The 25,362-nt window shown below is 36.8% G+C and overlaps 1 protein-coding gene across 6 annotated transcripts in view; it reads left to right on the forward strand.

Annotated features, from left to right (window-relative positions):
• LOC114871424 (protein sickie) overlaps window positions 1–25,362 on the forward strand; it is a 189,413-nt gene that overhangs the window by 109,441 nt on the left and 54,610 nt on the right. For 4 of the 6 annotated variants that reach the window (XR_003788574.2, XM_029177284.2, XM_029177281.2 and 1 more), the window contains 4 exons: window positions 13,274–13,430; window positions 13,674–15,228; window positions 15,520–15,899; window positions 24,233–24,506. Coding sequence is in view for 5 of the 6 variants with exons in the window: in XM_029177284.2 (XP_029033117.1) it covers window positions 13,274–13,430; window positions 13,674–15,228; window positions 15,520–15,899; window positions 24,233–24,506 (2,366 nt within the window). In the remaining variant the exon portion in view is untranslated. The remainder of the gene's footprint in view (window positions 1–13,273; window positions 13,431–13,673; window positions 15,229–15,519; window positions 15,900–24,232; window positions 24,507–25,362) is intronic. The other 2 variants (XM_029177285.2, XM_029177282.2) reach the window with 2 other exon arrangements.

Here is a 25,362-nt window from a genome sequence, read left to right on the forward strand (position 1 = left end):
ATTCATTTCTGATTTCAATGCGATCCTTAGCCTCTCGTGCTTCCTTTCAATTCACTCACAGCCGGATATTCCTTTTCTTCGACTTATCGATTCTCGAGTTTCTTCAAGTGAGAAATAGACGATAATGATCCACGTCTCTGGACGCTTTATGGCTGAGAATTTTTCTGATCTCTCGAATGAGACTCGTAAAACGTTTGTCGAATTGATTTGCAAGTCAATTCGGAAAGATTCGCGAGCATTTCTCTGATCCTTCATGCTCGGAGTAACAATTGTACAAATGCTTGTTATTATAGAGACATTGTTACAACTATCTCTGTTTCCTATGTAAATAGAAGGGAAATGATTTGTTAGAGTGCTTCTTGTTAACTGCTATCAGAGATGGACAGTTTTTATTGGAAATGGAAATAATAAATTAACCAGATGGCTGTTGCGTCCTCTTTAAAATGTGTTGCAAAAAGTAACGATAATATAGAATTAAATTGTAATAAAATGACTGTAACCACTTTTTACGCGTGACGAGTATACTCGTCATAATACAAAATATTGTCATTTTTTCATGACGAGTATACTCGTCAAAATTCGTCAAATACCGTATTAATTTGTACGCCTAATAATAATTTATATTTTTCACAAATCTACAAATTTTGAATTACATACAGTTAAACGTTTCAATAAAATTTCATTTTTCTATTGTTAAATTCACACTGTTATCTCGTACCTTCAGGGCTTCGGAATATTTATTCCCCTTGACGAGATATGTATTATCTTTGTGGTGCGAGTTAAGAACCCTGTGTAGCTTTGATCCGGATTTCCCGATTTCCGCCCTCGACTGCCTGTTTCCTCGAGCTCGCTTCCCATTATTTCTGCACCCAGTCGAATTTTCGGGAACACCCTAGATCCGTACGAGCTTGAAAATCCACCGAACGATATTTCCGATACGGTTAGTAGCCAGGATGCTCTCCCCTAACCGTATAATCCTCACCTAACCAAGGGTAGTGGTCCAAAAAAGCTTCTTTTTTTAACAGCATCCCCTAGAAGTGGTGCTGTCTGTATGCGTATTGAACTTTCTTCATGCGCATTTTTTTTGTCCCGTATTTTTATGCAGGATTCGCTCGACCGACTATAAACGAGACGCGAACTTTGAATTTTCCATAAAATTCAACGGGAACCCTATAAAAATTTCCTTTCCTTGAAAATGGTCTTTTTACCACGATGGGAATACCAAATTGGCCGAATAAACTGAAGATCGAATAAATTGACTGATCTTTTTTAACGGTGATTTAAAGTTTTAGTGTTTTTGTTAATAAAGATTGTATTTAATTCCTGAAGGATGGACCCTGAGAAAATGAGAAAATAATACAATAAAATTAGTTAAACCTCCTGAAAATCCTCCTGATATTCTTAATAAGTTAATAGCCACTGAAATTAGAAAACAAATATTTTTAATTTCTTAAAATGATTTAATAGATGATTTATAGTTCAAAAACTATAATTTTTTAAACAAATAACAGCTTCGGTTTTGTTTATATAAAAAGAGCCTCAATTTTCATTTATATTTATTGACCCCAAAAACCTCTGATTACACCATTCTGATTGAGATTATAGAATGATCAATTATTCTTATGTTTCTCGAAGACGTCTAGTAGTTCGTGTTAGATAATGAGGCTGGCAATCTTTTCATCATTCGACTCGTCGATTCATAGACAAGAGGGTAAATGGTTCTGGTAGGAGTGGACCCATTTATTTGCACCGCGGGTACCGACAGCTGTTACCGACGTTAACTCCGTCTTGTTTCCATCGAGGTTCCTGCCTCCCTTTCGTCGTAAGTGGCGATCAGTGGGACGAAATCAAAAAATTAGGGGATGTTTCTTTGTTCTTATATTGGATGCTCCGATGTCCATGCGCGGAGATGAGGAATTCAGGGGTGAAAATCAATTTAGAAACTAGAAACTTCAAATGATTTTTTCACGAATAGTACCTACGATATAGTTCAGAGATACGGTACTGGAAATATTGCATGATCCCTAAATTTATATAAATAATAATTGTATCATAAAACTTACAAAATCTATACAAGAGTATTATACGTATACTGAATAGAGCATCTCTCCATGGTCCGCCGTCCAAAGTTAAAGTAATTATTTAAATTAAATTATTATGAAATAGTTTTTTATTCGCTTTTTATTCACCATCTCATTTTATTAATGCATCCAAATTTTTCTATCACCTTTGTTTATTTATTCGAGTATATCGCCCCACTTTATTAAACCGCGTTAACATATAATTTCATCGATATCTTCGAACAGTTCATTTTGTATCCTTTAATTTATCGTTGGATCGCGTGTCTAGATCATTACAATATTTTGCAAAAAAATATTCCAACGATCCACGTGCATATCGCAAGGGTGTATCGTAATTTCTTCCAAGAGCAACCGGTTAAAGACGAGATTTCGTGCAAGGGGTAATGAAATCGTGGCTGATATTAATGAAAGTCATTCTTGGAACCAGTATGTATCGAAAGAAATGATACTACTTGTGTCATAATATTAAAATTTAAAAAAAAAGAACAGGTACAAGTGAATAAAAATGCAATTTTCAGAAGACCCTTGCCGGTTTTTTTTTGCTTTTTCTTTTAAATTGAATTTATTTAATTATTTCCAGATTTTAATGGACGAACGATGTTATATTGGCACCGACGCGGTTTAATTGATCTTCGAGTACGGTTGAAAACGCGGCTGATAACCGAGAAATTAAATGATGCACACCTGCATCCGTGGAATTTCGAAATTTTTTACCAATTCGCTTTGGGATCACTCGAACCCGCATTAAACGCTTTGAATCCATTCAGTGCACTCTCATAAAGCCCCTGCTAAATTAAAGGGATCGGAATTAAACTCCGTTCTCGTTTGAATACAAATTATACGCGAACCTTTTAATTTAATAAAGTGATTGATATTAATCAGAAATGAACAGTAATATGAATTTATGCAAGTAATTATTAAAAGAATATTTCTCTGATTATAATGCAATTTTTAATGAAGTACGCCTTTTTAGCCTTTATTTTTAATTTTATAAATAGTATTATCGATTATATGTATCAAAATACACAAAAAAACGATATTATTTCTAAAGATAATACTTAACGATCCTAACTTCCCTCACGGCTAGGTTTGTTAAGTCGCTTTTTTTTGCATGCCCTCGGTTAGAGTATCGGGTACGATGCGATAAGAACGCAAAGCGGTTCTGAAAGTCTTATCAGGCCTCGTCCACGATGTTCGTCGGTGCAATATTTTTGTAGCATACTCGCAACGGTTCCCCATCGAATTAATCCTGTAGATCGCGAGCCATGATATACGCTAGCTGCAAATGGATTTCGCGGCGAATAGAAAACACTCGATCCTCTGTGTTCACCCGATGTACCGTCAGAATGCAATTTCGTTGATACCCACGAGGGAATTGAAAATATAATGTCTGTCAGATATCGTTGCTTGTGATCTTATTGCGAGGGACCACCCTAAAAGGGACCACGAATCACGAGAATCGTCATGATTGATCTCAAAATATTCAATCTTACAGCAGACAATTTGAAGGTTTTTTTTTTAAATATACTGGATTTAATATTTTATTTATTAAGTAGGGCATCAAGTATCCAATTTGTTTTATTATTTTCTATTTCTAATTCTAATTCAATTTTTGAGAACATATTGAGAGTGAAATAACCACATTTATTTTATTTACTTTTTTGTATCTCTCTAAAAATGATATTTTAATTTTAATTTTGTAATTTTAATTTTGCTATCTTGAATTTGTATCGTTGATTTAATATTCTCTTTATTCAATTTTTAAAAACAAATTGAGGGTGAAATAATTACATTTATTTTGTTCTATAACATTTTAATTTTATTATTGAATATTATAATGATTTCTTTTTAAACATTTGAAATATCTAAGTCTGCAAAATCATTGGAAACAAAAGTATAAATGCTAGGTCACTAATCCTTGTGATACTGATAGCAAATCCCTAATTACTCAATTAAAAGAATGACCAATTAATACACAAGAGGTAAGAAAGATTGACAGGAATGAGGCTAAAATTCACGTGTGGACTTATGAGTCAACCGCTTCCCGACAGCCTTCAGGACTTAAGCCGATCCCACGGGACGTCTCTAGAAGAGGCTTGCTCCCGCTTTGTTCAACTCACCCCTGACTCTAATTCGTATCGACGGCCGCACGTGCGTGAACTCCCCGAAGAAGAGAGAAAAAACACGTGCACCAAGTCGATCGAACCGATAGCGAAATTGAAATGAGTGGAAATGTCGATCGCTTGTGCGATTGGAAAAGCGTTTATGAGCTTCGAAACCGTTCTATTTTCACCCTGCATTTCCCCATTCTGGAAGGCTTCGTATCGCCTCGTGTCCTCCCATAAAAGGTGTTAAGCTGATCGTATCGCAAATAATAATGACTTTCTGTACATTTTTTTTTTTTACCATTCAAATGATAATCTTTTATCGTGTTTATGATAATTTTTCAAAAGGGAAAATATTAATTTAATTTGCATAATTATTGCAGTTTATATTCAAGTTTGATTGGTCCAAAATTGGTTACTATTTTAAATTTCAATATTTTTCTGAGCTATAGATACATTTTTATCAGTCATACTTTCATGCTAAACAATGTCAGTACATTCTATAAAGAAATGTTATACAAACATGGAGTCATATTATAAATAACTGATTCTTTGTTTGATTTTCCATGGAAATGTTGATATTTAATTATGTGAGAGCAATCATTATAATTACTATGTTATTGTAGTTGGTATTAACACTGAAAAGTGTCACTCAGTTGAATGATTTAATGTTAATAACTTCAGTAAACATAATCAATTGATGAAACAAGAATCCATCATTTATAATTTAGGTATTATTAACCATTTATGACCCTACGTTTATATAACATTTTCTTCTTATACTAACACTGTTTGACGAGATAAAAATGAAGCACCCTATGTAATTTTTTATGTAAGAAATTTTCTCATAAAATGGACAAATTCGTACATCATTCAGCTGTAACTGACGTAGCAATGAACGTGTTAAGGGGATGTTGAAATCTTTTCCTCTGTCAGCTTTATCCTTGATCCACAAGAAGAAACTTGGCTATCTAGAGTAGGAGTAGCAAATTAGTGGGTGCATTTTGGAGCAGCCCCAGCACCTCGTTGTTCTGAATGCGGTCAGCTAACACAAGCAGCTAATTGCAATCTAATCTTCTAATCGAGATCCGGACCCTCGCAGTACTCATTCATCGTCGTCCATACCAATCGCGTAAAAGGCACCGAATAAAGACCCTAATACGCCTACTAATGGCCATTCAATACTCTGGCGAATTTCGAACAGCTCAATCACTGCTGGTTTTCGAAAAGCTTTGATGTATCTGTTGGAAGTCAGTAATCATTAGAAGGCTTTTAAACATTTTTAGGAACTTAACAAGTCATAGGTGAGCTGATATGTAGTCACTTTTGACCCATAGCTAAATTTTTATTACACGAGTCACAGACCAAAATGGCTAATTCCACTTTCCAAGTTTTCTAAAATTTTAGTTCCAAATTTTATTAGATTCTCCATTTTTGTTTTTGGACAATTTTTTTAAGTTTCCAAACATTTAATCGGAGAGGAAAATAGAGATAAAAGTGTATCATTTTCGTAGGCTGAAATCGCTAATGTGGCAATATAACGAGAGTCTACTGTATATCGTTAGGAAAAATTGGAAGAGCTTCTGCTGCTATTGGTTTTGATGTTTTTCTTTGAAAAGGGGCCGCTTAGTCATCTTAGAAGAATGTAATCGCGTGGCTGTTGCAGGAGGTGGGCTAACGAAAATTCTATGGGCTCTTCTAATCCCCGACTTAGACTCACGGGGTGACCTGACCCGTAACTCGACTCCTTAACTAATCATTTTCACTCTCTTTGGTCTGTATTCTTCTATCCCGTTCACTTCAAAGACCGCTTTGACCCTGGCACTCTGCTGATAAATTTTATTTCTTACCCGGCAGTTCATGGTTGATTAAAACGCAGTCGTTCATCAAAGCTTCTGTTATATACACTGGGATCAAAAGTCGCAACATCAGTTCAGATTTAAAAAAATAATTGGTTATTCAGATCTTTCCGCATACACATTTATTTTACCATTAATAGGTGTATAAATTAATTTTGGCCCTTTCCTTTTTTTCCATTCAAGATTTATTTTTAAAAAGTCTTAGTAACTCCATTTAATGAATCTTTATTGTATCTTATTTTCGCGCCAAATTTAACCCTTGAACAGCGAAGCCTGGGTCAATCGTGACCCAAACTTACAAAACATATGCAAAGATAATATGAAGTTAAATTTATAATTTTTAAACGAATGAATTTCATATATTAAAAGAATAATTTTAGAAGAGTAGTTTAAAATTTAATATGTGGGGCTCTCTCCATGGTCCGTCGTCCGAGGGTTGGAATAATAACTAGTACAAAAGTCACGACTTCAAAAAAGGTACTTATTCAAAGAGAAGTTAAAAAAGCTGAATTGACTGGGGTCGTCTCGTACCCCACAGTGCCGGCTAAGGGTTAATCTAACTTTTAAAAACTTACAAGTAAAAAGAATAACGGAATCGAAGAAACCGTCAATATTATTCAATTAGCGAGAGAAGTTAATCACCTTGGCCTGTCAATCTCACGCTCACGCAGACGCCTATTTGAATACTCGGAATACACGCTCACACATGTTCACGCTCGATGCAATGCCCTTATGAGTTGGTACACCGTTAAAGACGCACTAATGCAAACCGCTGCCGGTTGTTCCCTCGATGCAGTCTCGGTAGAGGCGAAACAAAAGGAGGGAGGAATGGAGAAGTGTGGAGTGGAGAGCGGTACGGAACGGCTAGTGCACTCGCACAAAATGCAAGCACGAGTTTACGTTAGAACGAGAGCATGGTAGGACGTGTTCGGTTGCGATCGCTCTGGAATCGGTCGGGAAAGTGAAAAGTTATTTAATATGTGGTGATATTTTGATTAAAATTTGAAAGTGACAGTATTCTGATGTGATTTGGTAAGGTATAGGAAATATGTATCATTCTATTAAAGAATTTGAATATTTTAATCAGTTAAATATTTGGATGTTTCATTAGTATTAGTGTTAGTTCTGTCAGAGGTTTGCAGATTTTGAGATTTCTAACAATAGGAATTTAAGTATTTGAGGAATCAAGCAAATGAGTAATTAAGACGGCAGACCAATTATTAATTTAATTTTGTATTTCATATTATTTTCATTTTCTAAATCTTACCCTTCCTCGAGTAATTATGCTACCAAGTTACTATCTGTCTAATTAGACATTTGACAAATTAAGTATTCTAATGACTATGCATCTGATTAACTATCTATACAAATAACAGGCGTTGCAATATCTGAGGATACGAATAACTTAAGATTCGAATAATTGAGTTTCCGAGTAATTAAGTCTCTGAGTAACTGATCATTTCAGTAATCAAGTATCCGATTACCACGGCTTTGTGTAACTGAACACTTGAATGACTAAGCATCCAATTAGTTAAATATCTTAATAACTATGCATCTGAGTAATTTAGGTATTCGAATAACTAAACATTCAAGTATCGCAACGACCTCAGATACTAATAAAGTTAACTGCAATGCTGACGAAACGTCCAGATATTTATCCCATTAAAGAAGGTTTAAACCCGAGGGTTTAGTACTAATCGTTTATAGATAAGAACAATAGAATTCCAATTATCTGAATACCGATTACCTGCTATTAAAACACAAAACCCTTGGATGATGGACCATGGAGAGAGCCACAATTTTAATTCAATTTTGTATTTCATATTACTTTTTAATATATGAAACTCATTCGTTTAAAAATTCTTTATTTATATTAGTATATGTATTGTAAATTTGGATCACCATTGTCCCAATCGCCGCTGTTCAAGGGTTAAACATTTAATAATTTATTATGTCTGATTTGGTCTATTCAGAGGGTAGTTTTAAGAGGTTTATAACAGTATATCGACGCGAAGAACTTCCATGATACACGGGAAAATATTTGCATCCCTGTTAGAGAACCATATTTAAGTAGCTTGGTGAGTGGTGCGTTAGACGAGACAAGGGGATGAAATTAGAACAAAGTGAAGTTTGAAACAACGTAGCAGCAGGAAGTGGAAGCACGTTTTTCGCATGCGTTCACTGACATGAATGCGCAACAAGTTTTGCCTAACACGTGCATTACAGAAGTTTGTGAATCTCTTGTCTGATACCGTGTTTTACGTGTACCCTTTTAACTAGTTAATGTTTGTCTCGTTAATTAAAAGTTGCCGAGCTTTTAATTAGCTCATCTTATTGTTGAAAATTGTGTTCAGAATTAATTTTTTAAAATCATTTGGTGAAGTAGGTGTTGAATGCATTTTTTTATAAGATATAAATTTCAAACTAATTTTAGATCTTGTAAATCTGGATCCACAATTGAATATAAAACAATAAAAAATTATACAAATCAAAGATTTACGGAATGTAAAGCCGTAAAATTGATTTAAATTATTAAATATACGTTAATATTTATCATTTAAATTATTTCATTTACATTTAAGATTATTATTCGATCATTAATATAACAAAAGTGTTTATTGCTAATTTCTACCATAATACATTAATAATGTTTGAAATATTCTTAAGCACAAATTGAATTGAAAGACTTGACGATAGTCTTAATCATTCTGTATATTAAAAGAACAGTTAGATTAAACGAGGAAACAAAAGGAATAGAGCACGTTCGTCTGATTCACTTATTAAAGAGGGGAAACAAGAGCTACGATTGTTCATATCACACACATGTAAATACTAACTTAATGAAATAATCATTCACTGTATTATAATTTGACAAATAGTTTGATTGCCGATATCTGCCCTATTTATATAACACTGAAATATTCTGCTTCTATAAAACAAACAATATTATAGATCCTCCTAGTAGATGTACATAGATAGTCCACCCTAGTTCTAATTAATATAAGACATATTTTACTATAAATTATTTTTAATTAAGAGTAGATACACATTGGAATGTACGGTATTAAGGAGAGATTTGAATTCCAACATTCCTGTGTACCGCCATGAAATGTCTACCAGTTAGATTCACAGGGTTGTAATTAAACAGTGTACACCGCAACTAGGCCAACTATGAATACGATTCCCTAGCCAATGTTTGAGGAGCACTCGACAGCGGACTTGATCGATTTGACTTGATCAAACATGGCTAGGTTTCATGGAGGAAATTACTATTTCAGTTACCCTTGAAACATGTAGCAAAAATAGTGTATCTTCCTGAAGACAGAAACTGAGGAATTACAGTAGGCTCTCGTTATATTGCCGCAAACGAGACTCTAGGAAAACAAAAATTTTCAAGCTTTCATTTAGAGAGGAATACATAAAAGTGTATCATTTTCGTAGCACTGGGATGATTGAAAATGTGTATAAATATAGAGTCACTAAAATGGCAATATAACGAGAGTCCACTGTATAACGTGTATAGGAATGGAAACACCTGGCGTTTGAAGCACAATGGAAAAAAAATAATCATTTGGGAAAGCATGGTGCTGCAGGTGGTTCCTCTGCATCCCGATGACCGGTTCAGAATTCCGAGAGCGAAGATGTCGTTAATATCTTGCAAGATCGATCGCTCGTGATCCGAATTTCGATGAATCATTCTCATGACAGGCGAGCTCTAATGCTTGCTCACGTTTTAACGTTCACCCATCTCGGCCCCTCTTCTTTATCTCTTTGTCAGCAATACCCTGCAGAATTCACTGATAAAAAAGGAATCGAATTTATTACGACATCCCCGTGACTCGTGATTTCGATTGGGCACCAGAGTTCCGGTTAAGATCCACGCGATAGACAATTGATTTACATTTTATTTCTGTACTTCATCAATGTCTGATATTATTTATCGATTATCTATTTGGTTAGATGATGTTCGATGGATGTGAATTATTGCTCAATTGCAATTGAGCAATACTTGATGATTATACACTATCCATCAGTACACATTACCATTTTTTCTAGGGAAGCTTGATTTAATTGCGAGTGAAGCCCTTTTTCAATTTTAATTATCGCCAAGTATAATAATAATAATAAAGGAAAATGAAAAATTTTATTAAATATAAAATTAAGGACAAAATGAAGATTAACTCGAATAACAAAATTCCAAGGCAGTAAATAAAAATTGAATATTCATCCTGTACAGCCAGTATGATGCATAATTAATCGTTAATTAAGGGAATATTTTTGCGATTCATCGAAGTTCTAAATTTCGTTTTAATTGATTTACAATAGACACGTGTTTGAATTCTTCTAGCAAGACGAGGAAAGAATGTAATTCGCCAAAAGGCCCGGCACGCATGGTATCCCATTATGAATGTGAATACTCGTATTCACGAGGATCGATAGAGGGTTAAACTAATAAAGGCGTCCCTCAACATCGTAAGATTTCTTCGTTCCCACCCATCGACCGTTTATATCGTATCTGGCCGATTTATGTTGCACGTAGGGGACAATTGAGTTGATCCGAATTAGGATCCGTTATTACGGCGAATCAGTGTCAGCACCGGTGCCAATGAAGAATGATCGCGACCGTCGAGATTACAGCGATCATCGAACGTGAGAGCAGCACGGTTGAATTCATTTGATAATTTACTTACCGGAAGCCTATGAATATCTAGACTATCAGTTGTGGATTAAAAATTAATTACCACATCTTTGATGACTATTGATCCGTTTTTAATACAATTTCAATTTAGATGCGTTACGATTAAGACAAAATTTAACGTAAGGGTTAATTTTTTTAACTTAATTATGAAATAGTATCAATAAGGTTTTATAAAATGAGATTGTTATCAGCTTAGCTTCTTATGTTCTGTGATTATTATGATTACACAATAATCCATCTGTTTTCTATTATGTAATTATAAACTTGAAACAATGCAACAACAAGAGCAATAAATTACGTAACTTCAGCCAGCTGGCTAGTAACGTGGATCAGGATAAGGCAGCTGTTTCATGATCTAGATTAAAATTTATCAAGCGATCTTCATTCCAACAATTTAGATGCGCTGTACAGTCTATTCTGCAATTTTCTCCCCTTAATATAATAGCTAGTAAACTGTTAAAACGAATAAATAATAATCAATTCATTTTCTTATGTGTTTCAGTAAAGAATTTACAGCATATCCCCTTTAAAATATATGTAATAATTTTATTACATATTTTATTTATGCGATTTTATATATTGGAAGAACAACCAGTATGAAATCTAGAAAATAAAAATAATATGTGGGACTCTCTCCATGGTCCGCTCTCAAAGGGTTAATGCCCTCTTGCTGTTAATACAAATTCTACATCTTCTCTCAACGAAAACTGAGAAATGGAATACTAATTAACCATTTCTCTACTCATTGCTAAAAATAAAAAAATACAAATTATAAAAAAAATCAGTATAACCGGAAGCTTGGGAACGGCAGAGCAGGTTCTCAACCCCACATTATTTATTGTTTTATTTATTTATTATAATTCTTTAAATTTTTATATTTTCCTCCAGTTAGCTTCTATTTTTTTTAGCGCACAGAAACCTCCATATAATTATGTAATCATAATAGTGCATCTGTCTTTAGCTTTCATAATGTCTGGAAGTCACGAATACGTATGATCGCTCGTCAAAGCGTTAAATACATTGTAAGCTTGCCTAACGATAACTGGTAAATTACCCGATGGGAACAATGTCCGCGATTGCCGTGGTGACAGATTGAGCAACGAGCGATGGTTAGGGGATTAATCACGATGCACGGTAAACGCATGCTGTCGCGCTCTGTACACGGTCTCTGGTTTATTTTATCCGCGAACAGCTCATACTTCCCAGACACAAGCAACCAGTTCACGTCGGGCTACAATATTGCGACTGTGCCCGGTTAATGAGCCGTCCGATCATCGTTTTATTGAGTCGCGGCCAATGACAGAGTGATAGAAAAAGAGGAGGATTTTATCGTGGACGGTTTAATGAAATATTATGAGCCGGATTATAATGGAACTTTTATAAAATATTGGAAATTTTATTGTTATCGAACGTCCCTGATTGTTCTTCCTTCATTACAGAACTCGTCTTTTTTATTATTAGGGAACTTGCTGGGATTGTACTATAAAATAGGGCGAACGGGAACATTTCTATATAGGTGAAAGCTTTCTTATTTTTAATATTATATTAATTTATAGAGAGGGTACGAATATGGAATACCCATTTTATTTCTTGATGTAGAGAGAAAAATTAAACGTAGAAATTTGAGAGATTTCGTTCGAAATTAGCAGAAGTTTCGTAAAAAACTTGGACGAAAGTCTACTGTAATTATATTTGTGCAATCAGAGGACGTCATCGTAATCCCTCTTGTTTCGAGCGTAACTCGATATACCAAAGATAGGAGAACCACTCCGGAAACCGATATTCCAGGGTACAAAACTCGTAGAAGTAAGCGTCTCATGTAGCAAAGTCTAGAAACGTTTGCTCGATTGACGTCTGTCAAGTAGCGATGAAGAGTGTCTTACTAGTCTCACTTCTCGATTGTTTGCTCTGTATAATGCCACTCAACCCTCGTGTTTCTACTATTGATCTCTCGTGGGAATCTTACAGTTGCTTGCCAAAGTATTGAAGCACTTGAATCTCAAGGTGGATTCATATTTTACATGTCCATGTATATGTAATTATACACTGAAGTTGCAATTATTCAAAGAACAAATATCCACCTAGCTCAAGTAATATAATATTGAGTATGGGTATGGGGGTCTTAAGCGTCCAATTGTGCCAGCCATGTTATTCTGATGAAATATACCAGCTAAGGATTAATATTATTTAAAATTTTCTTTAATTTCTTTTTCCTCAGTCGTTTGATTACATTGAATTCATGATGCTGGTCACGAGTACCTCCTGAACAGTACCAGCTTTGGGGAAGGGCAAATTGGGGCGAATACCCAAGGGCGTTTTAAATCTATCTTTTGAAAACGCGTAATAAAAGATTCACCATCTTTGAGCTAAAAAAGTTTTATACGCATATATTATTATTGAGCAATTGGAAGGGGGGTTTGTCCAAGGCAAGATCTGCTAAAGCCAACCCTGTTACTGAGACATTCAATGTATTAAATTTGATAAAACTTGACGCGTTTATTAATTTATATTGATTATCTTGTGTTTCAGGTGGTTTAAAGCACGGAAACGGTGGCATAGGAAGTGCTAGTAGTTCCAGAAGTACGAGCCCTAGCCAGCAACAACCGCCCCAAGGCGGACTCTCCTTCATTCCTCAGCCCAGAAATCAAAATTCTACTAATAGACAAACTACGGCAACTACACCGAGGTAAATAACAATTCTCGCTTCGATTTAACACTGAAACTGCAAAGAGTAATTAGCAGTGGTGGATCAAGTCAAACGGGGTGCCAAATTTTGGGGCTCTCAAACTCAAGTTAGATAAAAATTACCGTTTCATCCGCCACTGGTAGTTAGAAATCAAATACCATTCTTGTACATCGAATCATAATTGATTCACCTTAAACCATCAATTTTAATTTTAATAACAAACAAACGTGTTCGTCGTTTCAGCCCTCGAACGTCGACGGTGGGAAAGCCAAGTGGCACGAGGGGTAGCCAACAATCCCCGTACACCTCGACAGGACCGCCGACTCAGCAGAACAAGAACTCTGTCCTGGACAAGTTTAAGCTGTTCAACAACAAGGAGAAAAATCAGGACCGCGGTAAAGCTTCGTCCGGTGTATCGAAACGTACCTCAAGTTCCTCTGGTTTCTCCTCAGCAAGGTCAGAGCATTCGGACAGTTCGACGTCGCTGTGCGACCAGAGCAGAGTGCAGGTGGAGTCGCCGAAGAACCGTGCATTGAAGTCGAAGCTTCAGTCGACGAAACCAGGGAAGCAGGCGAGCCCGAAGACCGCGAGGAAAGAGCAGAGCAAAGGGCAAAGCAAGATCGCGCGAACGAAAGGCGCGCCCGAGAAACAGCTGGCTTATAATCCGCCGTTGGAAGATGTCAAGCCGAGCAGCAAGATCGGTCCCGTGGCTGCGAAGTTGGCGGTGGACAAGAAGTCATCGAATCTCCAGGATATGTTGAAGCAACCGCCGTCCGGTCAATTGCAGAAGGCAAATCCCTCGATGTTGGTGGCTGCTAAACAGATCGGTGGACAGGACGCGAAGAACTTTGCCGGTGCAAAGAACGAGCCGGCGAAACAGCCGCCTAGACCGAAGATGGAGCTACCTGGTAAGATAGCGGACGCGAAGATTCAGCTGCAAAGCGTGAAGGTACCGCCCAACGGGCTGAACAAGGACGTCCTACTGCAAAAGGGACTGATGAGTAACGCTAACGGGATGATCAAGCAGCCTGATCAAGAAGAAATCCGCAACACCGATGAAAACGATCATGCCTTGTCTTTGATGAATCAAGCGAATTTGTCGGAGGAGAGGTCGACGATAGACAGACAGAAAGAGATCGTCAACGAGAATCATTCGATGACTCTCGACAATGCTGGTAGCCCCTCGAAACAGAACGCAAGTTTGCCAATGAAACCTAAGCTTCCGAATGATCTGCAAGATGTGGATCGCACGAACAGAAAGCAAACACCTCCCTCGTCCCCTCGTCATCATTCAGAAACGACGATAGACACGAAAATGGCGACTATTCAAGAAGGCACGACCGCTCAGACGAACAATACCCCGTGCCACGAGCAGACCTCGAACGCCTTGAATTTTGTACAAAACAAACAGCAGCTTCCGGTACTCGGTAGTCCGCTTCAGGGTTCTACTTTGAACGCTTCCGGCAGTCCCGGTTCCAGCATTCCGAAGCCCACGGCCTTGGTGAAAGGCACCTCGAAACCGCCGAAGGAAAACAGCATAGCTGGCGTGGCGACGCCTACGAAATTGAAGGCAGACGCTTTGCATCGCAAGCTCGACCCAAACACCGTCGCAATGGTGTCACCGATGCCGAGCATTTCGGATCTGATGTCCGAGAGTTCGCACAGCAACTCGAACAGCACCGGGCAAAGTAACTCGAGCGATAGCAGCGTTATTTACAGGCCAAGCAGCGAGAGTGGCAGCGAGATCAAGACGATACCAAATAGGAAAATCGACACGACCTTCGAGCAAATGGAGAAGGTTAGTAGTCTCGAGGTAGACGTTTTCAAATATAATACATATTTCAATCGAGAAACTGGATGTTGGTTTATACTAGAAGTAATTAAAGGTCTTTTAATTTTAAGTATGTATTAATAAATTGGGTGTTCAAAAACTGATAGTATAATTCTAAAAGTAAAATTAAAAATATGAGATTATTTGACAAATTTTATTTTATTCATTCAGAAATTTATTTCTCTTGGATAACTATAGTTTATTTCACACTAAATAACGATGCTCATTGATATGGAAAAAAAAAATATAATAATTTAGCCCATGTTACAGGTCTTATCAGAAAGTTCAAGCTGCGGGGGAGGTTCGATGGGGGACGACGAAGCTGAGATGACTGTAAAACCCATGCAACCTCTGCTCCGTGGTTACACTCCTGGGGCAAGGGCCCTTCAGACGTTGCCCAGCAGAACGACCGCTCGACAGTACACGATCCTTCATTCTTCTTCTCATCATCATGTCGGTCACGATTACGCGGACATCGACGTTGCCTCCGGCTATCTAAGCGACGGGGAGGTTCTTCGAGGTGGTATGACCGTCGGCAGCAGAACTCTATCCGACTTGTGCGACGGTTACATGTCCGAGGGTGGTGCTTCCTTGTACGCTCGCAGAATCAATCCATCTTACGGCCACGATCATGAGAGGTAAGTGTGTACATATGAAATGAGGAGATTAATCCTTGGACGACAACCATGGAGAGAGCCTCGATTTTAATATAATTTTATAAGTTTTTGGAGGTTTTGATTAGACTAGATTCTGCTGTTCAAGGATTAATTATAGAACTGATAATCAGTTGATTTTCTATAAAATTAATTATTTTATTAAGTATTAAAGAAATTTACTAGGTAATCGTAAATTACGTAAATTTAAAATTAGTTAAAGATATTTTTTAAAATTTTATTTATTTATAGACTATATTATTTAAAATCATTTCTATACCTTCTCAAGTAGCTTAAAGGATTAAATCCTAGAATACTATAGTACTGCATTTCATACTTATTTTTGTATCTAAAAATATTAAAATTTCATTTTAAACGTAGGGTATGTATACAATGATGAAAATAATTTGCAAAGATATTGTCGTGACACGATACTCTTTAAATTAGTGGAAGCAAATTAATTCAATTATCGTGAAGAGGTTTTCATGCTCTGTGTGCAGATCGATGTCAAAGCACTCTTCATTATACACGCTTGCTACCATCTATTTCAACAAGTATATCTTGTTACATACCTTTTGGTACACGGGATTCGATGGCACGTGAACGAGTCACAATCTCCACGTGAACACGAAATACAAGTAGCCAGATTTGTCTGAGCACGTGAACTCCATAACTCTTACAAGAAAAATCTTCTAACTAACAAATTCTGATTTTAACACCTTGAGTACTGTGTGGATCACTTATGATCCAATTTAAAATTTCTTTTTTCTAATCTAATCAGAGGAATATTTTTTGTTAAATTTTAGGGAAAAATTGAAAATTATATTACTTTTTCTTAAATTATTCAAAGTAAATTCAAAAGGATTAGAATAAAAGATCTGAAACGTTATTAATTAAAGTTAAAGTAGGTCGAGATAAGTAGGAGCGAAAGTAGCTGATTAAGTATAGTTTTGAAAATAGTAATTATACGTCACGCTGTTGATTAATGTTAAATTATTCTACCGTGAATCACTTCGCGAAGCCGGCAGTGCAACGTTTTGAATCAGACTTAATGCAGCATGCAGTGAAGAGTAGTCGTGCCAGCACTTACTAATGGCCTTTAATTAGACGAAATTTGCAGAGCTAATTTCGTACGGGCCTCCAATTACTCAGCTCTACTCAGCTTAGCATGGTTATCTTTGGTTACGTGGATTACTTCGATTGAATAAACTAAGCTTAGCCTTGGAACGATGAACCATAAACAGAGCCACAATTTTAATTTAATTGTGCATTTTATGTTTCTTTAAAAATTATACATTCAAAATCAATATAACATAGATACTGTAAATTTGATATTTCAACCCTCGAACAGCGGACCATGGAGAGAGCCCCAATTTAAATTTAATTTTGCATATTTCATATTAATTTCATTTTCTAAATTTTACTCTGTTCCTTTAAAAATTATTCCTCTAACATTTGAAACACTTTCGTTTAAAAATGATACATTCTTTCATATACTTTTCAGTATATTGAAGTTTGAAAAAATCGGAAATACCGATCAAATCATTTTTTTTTAAATAATTTTCTGATTCTGCCTCTTATTTATTCTCTTCGCACGTTACAAGATAGAATCGTTAACTCGTCGTAGCCTGTAAATTATTTTCATCGGTCGAAGTGTTTCCCTGGGAACTGTCGTGTTCTACATTCCGACGAAAATTGCGGTAGAGTTTCTTATCTGGTCGACTAGTCTGGGACATTTTCGAGGAATTATTGTCGTTCGTCCAATTGAATTTACATGGACGACACGTACGGAGGAAATCAAATGAGATTGAATAGTTGAACGAAGCGAGTTGGACTGGACACGCTTGAACGAGCTTCTATTCGACCGAGACGAATCCGAACTCAATGCGGTGAATCTAATCGAGATGATCACAACTGACCCATTTTCTCGCTTTTTCTTCGCTACTTCGTTCATTTTGCCAACATTTTAATCTCTCGTATCGACGCTGTTCAATTTCCCGCTGTCATTTTAGTATCGTTTCGAAATAAAGTCTTCAAATATATAATTACTTTCACACAGATTTATAAGCAACACAGTATGTATATAATTTTCTTCATTTTTGTTTATTCCAAATAACGATTTCCAAAATTTTCAAAAATAGAAGATTTCAATGGGGATCGATTGATCCTAACTCATTGAAAATGAAAATAATATAAAATATAGAATTATATTAAAATTGAGGCTCTCTCCAAATTAACATCTTTACTAAAAAAATCATTTCTTGGATGAAAAAATCAAAGCATGGGTGAAAAAAAATAATGATTTATAAATCCTTTAGACGAGAAAAATAATATATTTTCAATATTTCTAATTGGCGGACTTAATCCTCCCCCGCCTTGGTCTTTCTAAAGTTAATTATTCATATTGTATTGTTGCTTATGAATATGTTTTACAATTTTCATGTCCTACGTGCACTCAGTTTTGTGAGTAACTGTAGGTATCCAATTTATTTTCAAATGAAATTCGGTTGCTCAATTTTGAATTTTTCTCAACAATTTGCATAAGTTGATGTCAGGCCAAGGTAATCGCCGCGTCGCGGCGTCAGGCCACACGGACAATGGTGTTTTCGTACACAGAGGGAAACTGTTGAAGGCGGATCCTGGACCCTCTCCAGCATCGCTAACTCGTTTGGCATAAGCAAGCCGCGTATCATCCGCTTGAAACCCGACGCGCTTTTCGGAAATTCAATATACTCGCCCCCGTCTGTTAGTACGACCCTCCTGCATCCTTCCACTTCGTCATCGAGGACCCCATAAAACAGGGCGAGGGCACCAACAAAGAAGGCCAGCCCTGAAAGCATATTCCGACGATTACGTATCCTCCAGCAACACCAGAAAAACTTATCTTCTTGCTTCCTCGCGCTTTTAATCCTCCTCCATCCGTAGAACACTTTTAGTTGCTCCTTTTTTTTTTTTTTTTTTTCTTCCTTCGTTGCGATGAAGGATGTTGCAGGCTTTCGAGCTGACCAACGAGTTAAAGGAAAACTTATCAATGTGGGAGAAAACTGGTGAGGTGGTAGGATTTTATGTATGTTTGATGTTATTATATAGTTCCATTTGTCGTAAATCGTTAACTTTGAAAAATAATAAGAAATCCTTCGAGTAAATGTTATCCAGTTCGATGAAAGCTATTTAATTTCATTTAAGAAAGACGACAGTTTATTCTGATCTTATGGTAGCCACTTTAGAAACATTTTTTATACACCACACAATCAGGCACTTCGTACCATTTAATTAAGAAAAAGAATTAAGTCAATACTTGAGGTTTCTGGGATAATACTTTGTGACTCATCTTGTATAGTTACTTCTAGCAACTAAAAATTTAGTATAGATATAATAAACATTGGGAGTTTAAGGAAAGAACTAAATTTTATTAAATACAATATTTAACAAGATGCATTCTGAAGGATTAAATAGACCTACCATCAAGGGGCCAGTTTATTTAAGACTATCTATCGTGGTTTTTCAATATGTAAATGAAAAAATGAATTAAATCTGAAAGATTTTTTATTATTTAAAAGATATAATAGTAATAATTAAATTATAATTTTACTTACGAAGTAGGAAATACAAATAGTGTAATTTATGATTACCTGATAATTAAAAATAAATTTAAAAAAAGTAATAAGTAATCTTTCAAAATAATTAGTAAATTGATATAATAACAGTTTATAATAATTTTAATCACGAACTGGTTTCTTGAAGGTATAATTACATATTTAACATATGTACATATTTCAAAAGAATTACAAGTTTGAGAGGGTGATTAAAACTAAAATTCTCAAGACAATACTCGTTAGATGGAAATGATAGAATGCTTCTATGCGTTAGTCCTTAGCATGAAACAATTGCAAACGTGCAAGCAGCAGGGCACGAAATCAATTTAAGCCAGAGACGTCGCTTTTCGACGTGGTTGTATGCAGAAAGATAAGCAGCATTGTCCTTCGTCAACAGTGCTTTGTATTGTCCTTTCGACTTGTCGCAATGGTAACTGGGAGACTAAAGGATTCGTATCCCTTTCGACGCGTTTCCAAGTGTAACTTTACACGCTTAAGCAAATAATAACAATTTATGTGAAGTAGTATACGCTGTACATTTACGCTATTTGGTTCATTTTTCTGATAATTTACAAATGGCGTTGAATTAGTAATACCATGCTATATTTCTACGAGGGCCTTATGGTATAGGCATATTAGGCTGCCTTTTTTTTAAATTTAATATTACTAATAATACAAAAAACGTAATGTCCATTTATTCAGAACTGCATAGCAGCCATAAAAATATAACGTGGTAATAAATGTCAGAGATCAGCAAACTGATACGTGTCATCATTAGTGGTAATAGGATTATCAGGAAGTGAATTATGAAACGTCTGTTACTAACGAATTTAAATTAAATTTACAAATTTTCTGTCTCTTCATAGAAATCAGATTCTTATTCTTAAAAAGGCAAACATTTCATTCGTTCCATCTTATCTATTTTTCGGATTTAATAACAGGATGTAAGATATCCTCTACGAGTTTCACGCTTTTGAACCACGTGTTCGATGCAGTTGTACCACGAATACCTTGCTAAATTACTTCTCACGGAAGTACCATAATTCTGTGACAGGTTGTAATAGCACACTCAATCCTTTTAATTGTTTCATAAATCAAAGTAGTATAAGCGTTGCTTTCTACAACCGCTTTGTTCACCTGATTCTATTTTCACTGGTAATCTTTTGAGAATTCTAGGTTCCACAAATTATCGATCAATTTAAATAATAGCCCAATTGATAAAAGAATTATAAATTGAAATTATCCCAGTTCCCATTGGAAATTTAGTTGTATAACGTAGAGAAAAATGAAGGGGTGAGTTTTTCGAAGAAATCGGAATCGTCAGGAAACACAATGTTCATTATAAATCTACTTTTCGTACACATATATTTCCCCGTTTTCCGTTGGAAACTTAGCTTAAAGAGACAAAGAAAGAACGATGCGAGTTTCGTTAACCAATTCGAATTGCAAAGAAATACAGAATCATGTGTTTCTTTCGGGACCAACTTTTCGCAAGGAGAAATTTTCTTGTTCCTCGTTGGAAACTTAGAAACTAAGCAAGAATTAATATTACTCTAACAAGTTCAATATTTTCCAGCAAAATTTTCCTCCTCGAAACTTAACTGATCCGAAAAACACCCAATAAAGGGTGCATCGATAAAGTTCATAATCCAAGTAGAGACAGGATCGATTAATTTCTAGTGTTCGATATCTCTAAGAAAAAAGAAGAAGAGGTTCTTACTCCCGATGTATCTTCAGACGCGATCGTGGCGAATTTTCATCGACGCGAGTGCGCATGCGCGGTCGCGTGACGTCACGTCGATCGATCCGCGTGGTTGGCTAAGCTGGTGCGATCTGGCGGCGACGTCGGACAACTTGCGAGGGCGGCTTAAGGCGCCACCAAGGGAGGTTCTTGCGCGAAGGTGGCGGAGGGTTGCTCGCTCTCCTCGGGGGTAGGTTCGACGGCAGAGCCGGTGCTGTAGCGCGTAGTCCCGAGGGTGGGGAGCAACGTCGTCGGGAACGTACAATACGTAGCTGCACGAACGACCGGGAAGTCGTCGTTTAGCGATAGTTCACCGTGAACCCCGGCTGCCTCTTCGTTGTGTTTCCCCGTCCATGCCGGTTCGTTTTCACGAATTTCTTCTAATCGTGATGTTACCCGGATAAGTCTGGAACGAGTGTGGAAAAGGTTGTCGAGTGACGTCTTGTGAAATAAGAAGGAGGAGAAGTACGATTCCGGGACGAAGGTTCACGGTAATTTTCTCCTTTACCCTTGTTCCCCTCGTCGAACGGTCCAGGGTACCGTAGTGCGCCGGCTGTCAAGGTTAGGGCAAGTTTTCGGGGGATGAATGACCGGCAGGCGACCTCACTTTTACCGGGACTTCTCGGTGTACGATTGATACGAGAAATCGGAGAATAAAGAAAGAGGAGGAAATAAGAATTGAAAGTTAGGGGCGATATTGGGTAAATAGAAAAGAAATGGTAGAAAAGTCGACGTTTTTATTGGCTCCTCTTTGATGTCCATGGAAATATTCCTTTCAATAATTCCTTAAACAGAACAGATCGTTCTACGTCACCTACATTTTCATTGGATCTTCAAACAATGTACGCCGTCTAGGGAAATGGTACAGAAGTAAACATAACGGAAGAGATTTTTCCAATAATAAGAGCAGGCCTATTGTCTGCGAACTACGTCGAAGTAAAAGTACCGAGATAAAGAAAAAAGTTTTGTCAATAGAAATAAAAAGTGGAGATTCTTAAAATAGACAAGGATTGTAATAGCGATTATTCCAGGAACAATGTTTCTTAATTAGTTTAAAATCGTCCGTTGGAATGAGAAAGAATTTTAGAACCGCTTCAGGTGATTCGCGTCCTGTTGCAATTCACTCTCGCTTTCAATAGACCTCCTTATATTCTTCCACGGTTTTCTTAATTCTCTTTCACGAATGAAATCGTGTTACAATTTACTCAGGACCCCGAGCACTTTCATTTGAATTTAACCCGAGATTCACGCGTCGTGCAATTTCGTTTCGCGTTCAATTATCATTTAAACTTTCGTAATGAAAGTTCTCCGAGTCGGATGAACATGCTGAAGAACAAATTATTCGGTTCAACGAAATTCTGGTATAAAATGGTTAATTAGATTCGAAATAAATTCATAATATAAAAACATAGATAATTGAAAAGTTCAAAAAGCAAAGGTAATTACAAGTAAATTTTAATGTAACGCGGAAACTTGTGATTAATTATTAAGAGAATGGAGTAAGGTTGTGAAGAAACGTCGAAAATGCATTGTTAGAATTGGAGCTCGTTAATCGCATTAGCTGGTAAAGTCTTGCACCGGCGGTGTGCTCACGTAAGCGCAGTAATCCTAATCCTACGCGCGTGATTCGTGAATTATTAATCGCAGAAATTCACGAGACTTCATAGGATTTGCGTCAGCAAATTTGTTGCTACATCCTTGCCTAAATGCAATGTAAACGCGTCTTACCTGCGATCGTCGGTTCAAGCGTCGACTTGTACTACTTACATGCCAATTAACCAGCGTTCTTCGCGTTAACCCTTGCACTAAGATCGTAGGCTCGTTGCATATGCAAAATATCATATTTAAGCGTGAAATTATTTTTCAATTTTCTTATACGATTCAACCTTCAAAACGGTGTATTGCAATGACGTTTTAATGATAGGTTAAAATTACAATAACCAAGGATTATTCATTGCCTCTCTCCATGGTCCGCCATCCGAGAGTTGAACCTAAAAATAAGGACAATTACTATTCAATTTCTCTTTCAATTAATTTTAATTGCACGGTATTCGCGCTAAATTGAAACGTCATGAAGGTAAAGGCAAAAAAATGGCCTAATAATGTTTCGTTCCATTTTAATTGGCGACAAGCACGAAAGGCCGTTCACAAAGGAGAACGGACAGGATGTATTCTTCGATTTAGGACAAATCATTGTTGGATGGACAGTGTCCGTAGAATTGATTGACTGGTGGATATAATTCCACTAATAGAGCAATTTCTGTACGGTTCGAAATCTAGCCTCATTTGGCATGGTTCATAATCCCGTGGCTGGTGCACAGTGTGCTTCTTTTTTTTTGAAACGCCTGCAGCGTTCTGTCAGGGATTCCTTACAAAAAAACTAGTACCACGTTGCCATTGTCTAGTACATCCAGGTTTTATATTCTGCACGTTACCTCGTCCAAGTGACTCTAAATAGAAAAGCTCTGCCACTGTAGCCTGCATACTAGATGTTGCTTGGGAGATCTGTTTGCAGCAAGATAGTGATTTAAATCAATTTAGCTGACGTGATGATACTATTAGGGTAGTAGAAACACGAAGTAATTTTTTTTTTTTTAAGTACACTGCAAGTAAATGATCTCATTTACATTTATATTCTTTGAAAATGTAAGTACTTTTTTGTAACATATAAAAATATTTATATGTTAACATATTTTATGTCATAATTAATACAAACATATATAATACTGATAATAATATTATGTTTTTAAAAAACAAAAAAATCACTTATTACAGTTGAATAATTAATTTGAAATTTCATATAATTAGGCACTTTCAGTTATTATACCTGAGAAAACAGTGTGCAAGATAAATATAGAAAATAAAGGGTACTAAGAAAGGGTAAACGAAAGCATAGAATAATTTTTAATGAAATATTCTTCACTGACAGGGACTCGTGTCGTTGGTAAACAGTAACGAGACTGGCACGTGCTTTTTTTTAGATACGTGGGTGGCTCGAGGCGAGAGCTGTCGGGGGTGAAGGAACTGGTGACCTCGAGGAGGGTGCAGAAGAGACCGTCGGCGAACGTAGTAAGGTCGGATGGAGGTTGCATCGGGGGCAATCCAGGAAGTGGCGGCGTCATCGGTGGTGGTTTGCTAGGCGGTTGCAGCGGTGGTAGCGACGCCTTGGCGGAGTTAACCATCGAGGACCTGGCATCTATTCCCGCCGGAAATCACACCTCCGCCAATCACACGGGCCATTCCTCTCATCACAAGGTCAGCGAACTTACCTAAATCAATATTTCGTTCGCCGTTCTCTGTCCATCGTGTTTAAATGAGCTGCCCGAAATATCCGTTAACCGAGTGCATAATTTTCGGCCGGATACGTTAGTTGCGGTTCCGTCCTGTTTGCACTTTATTACGCGTTAATAGACTCGGGATGTTTATGCATTTGTAACCAGATGAACCGTGCAAAATTTACGAGCAGAGTATTTAGAATATGCTAATTATGCATTAAACGGACAGTGGTAATTTCAGCCTTCTCCCTTTATGCTCCATCATTTTTCAATTAAAATAATTCAACGATCATTGAATTCGCGACGATTGATCGAACCATTCTAGTTCGGTTTTATTAATCAGTTGACATCGAATTACGCGGCAAACATAGGCAGGAATTAATTAAGCTTAAACCGGGGCTGCGGTGCATTGGTTCGCTCGAAACAAACGGTAACGAGGTGAAACAATGCGAATTACAGACGGGAGGGTGAAACGTTTGATTAGGGAGTCATCGCGGTTTCTTCAATCCGAATCTCGTCCGATTAATGGTCGGTGAATTGTGACTGTCACGAGGACCACTCGAGGCGAAATAATTATTCGAGTCGCGTTATGAACTTCTTGCCTAATTATTCGATGGACGTGTACGTACGTTCGTCGAGTACGTGCAGTTCAACCGCAAACAATGAAATTACGAAGCGAACCTTTGCGTCAGCTGTTGCATCGTGCAGCTGCTATATACCGGGTGAAATATTTTTACCATTATTAGCCATTAAATATTTTAGTGCCATTCTGAGTACACTTTAGAGACCGACAGTGTTTTCTTATCCTAATATACAGAGTGTTTCATGCAACTGTA

This window comes from Osmia bicornis, chromosome 12 (genome assembly GCF_907164935.1).
Source record: "Osmia bicornis bicornis chromosome 12, iOsmBic2.1, whole genome shotgun sequence".
NCBI lineage: Eukaryota > Metazoa > Arthropoda > Insecta > Hymenoptera > Megachilidae > Osmia > Osmia bicornis.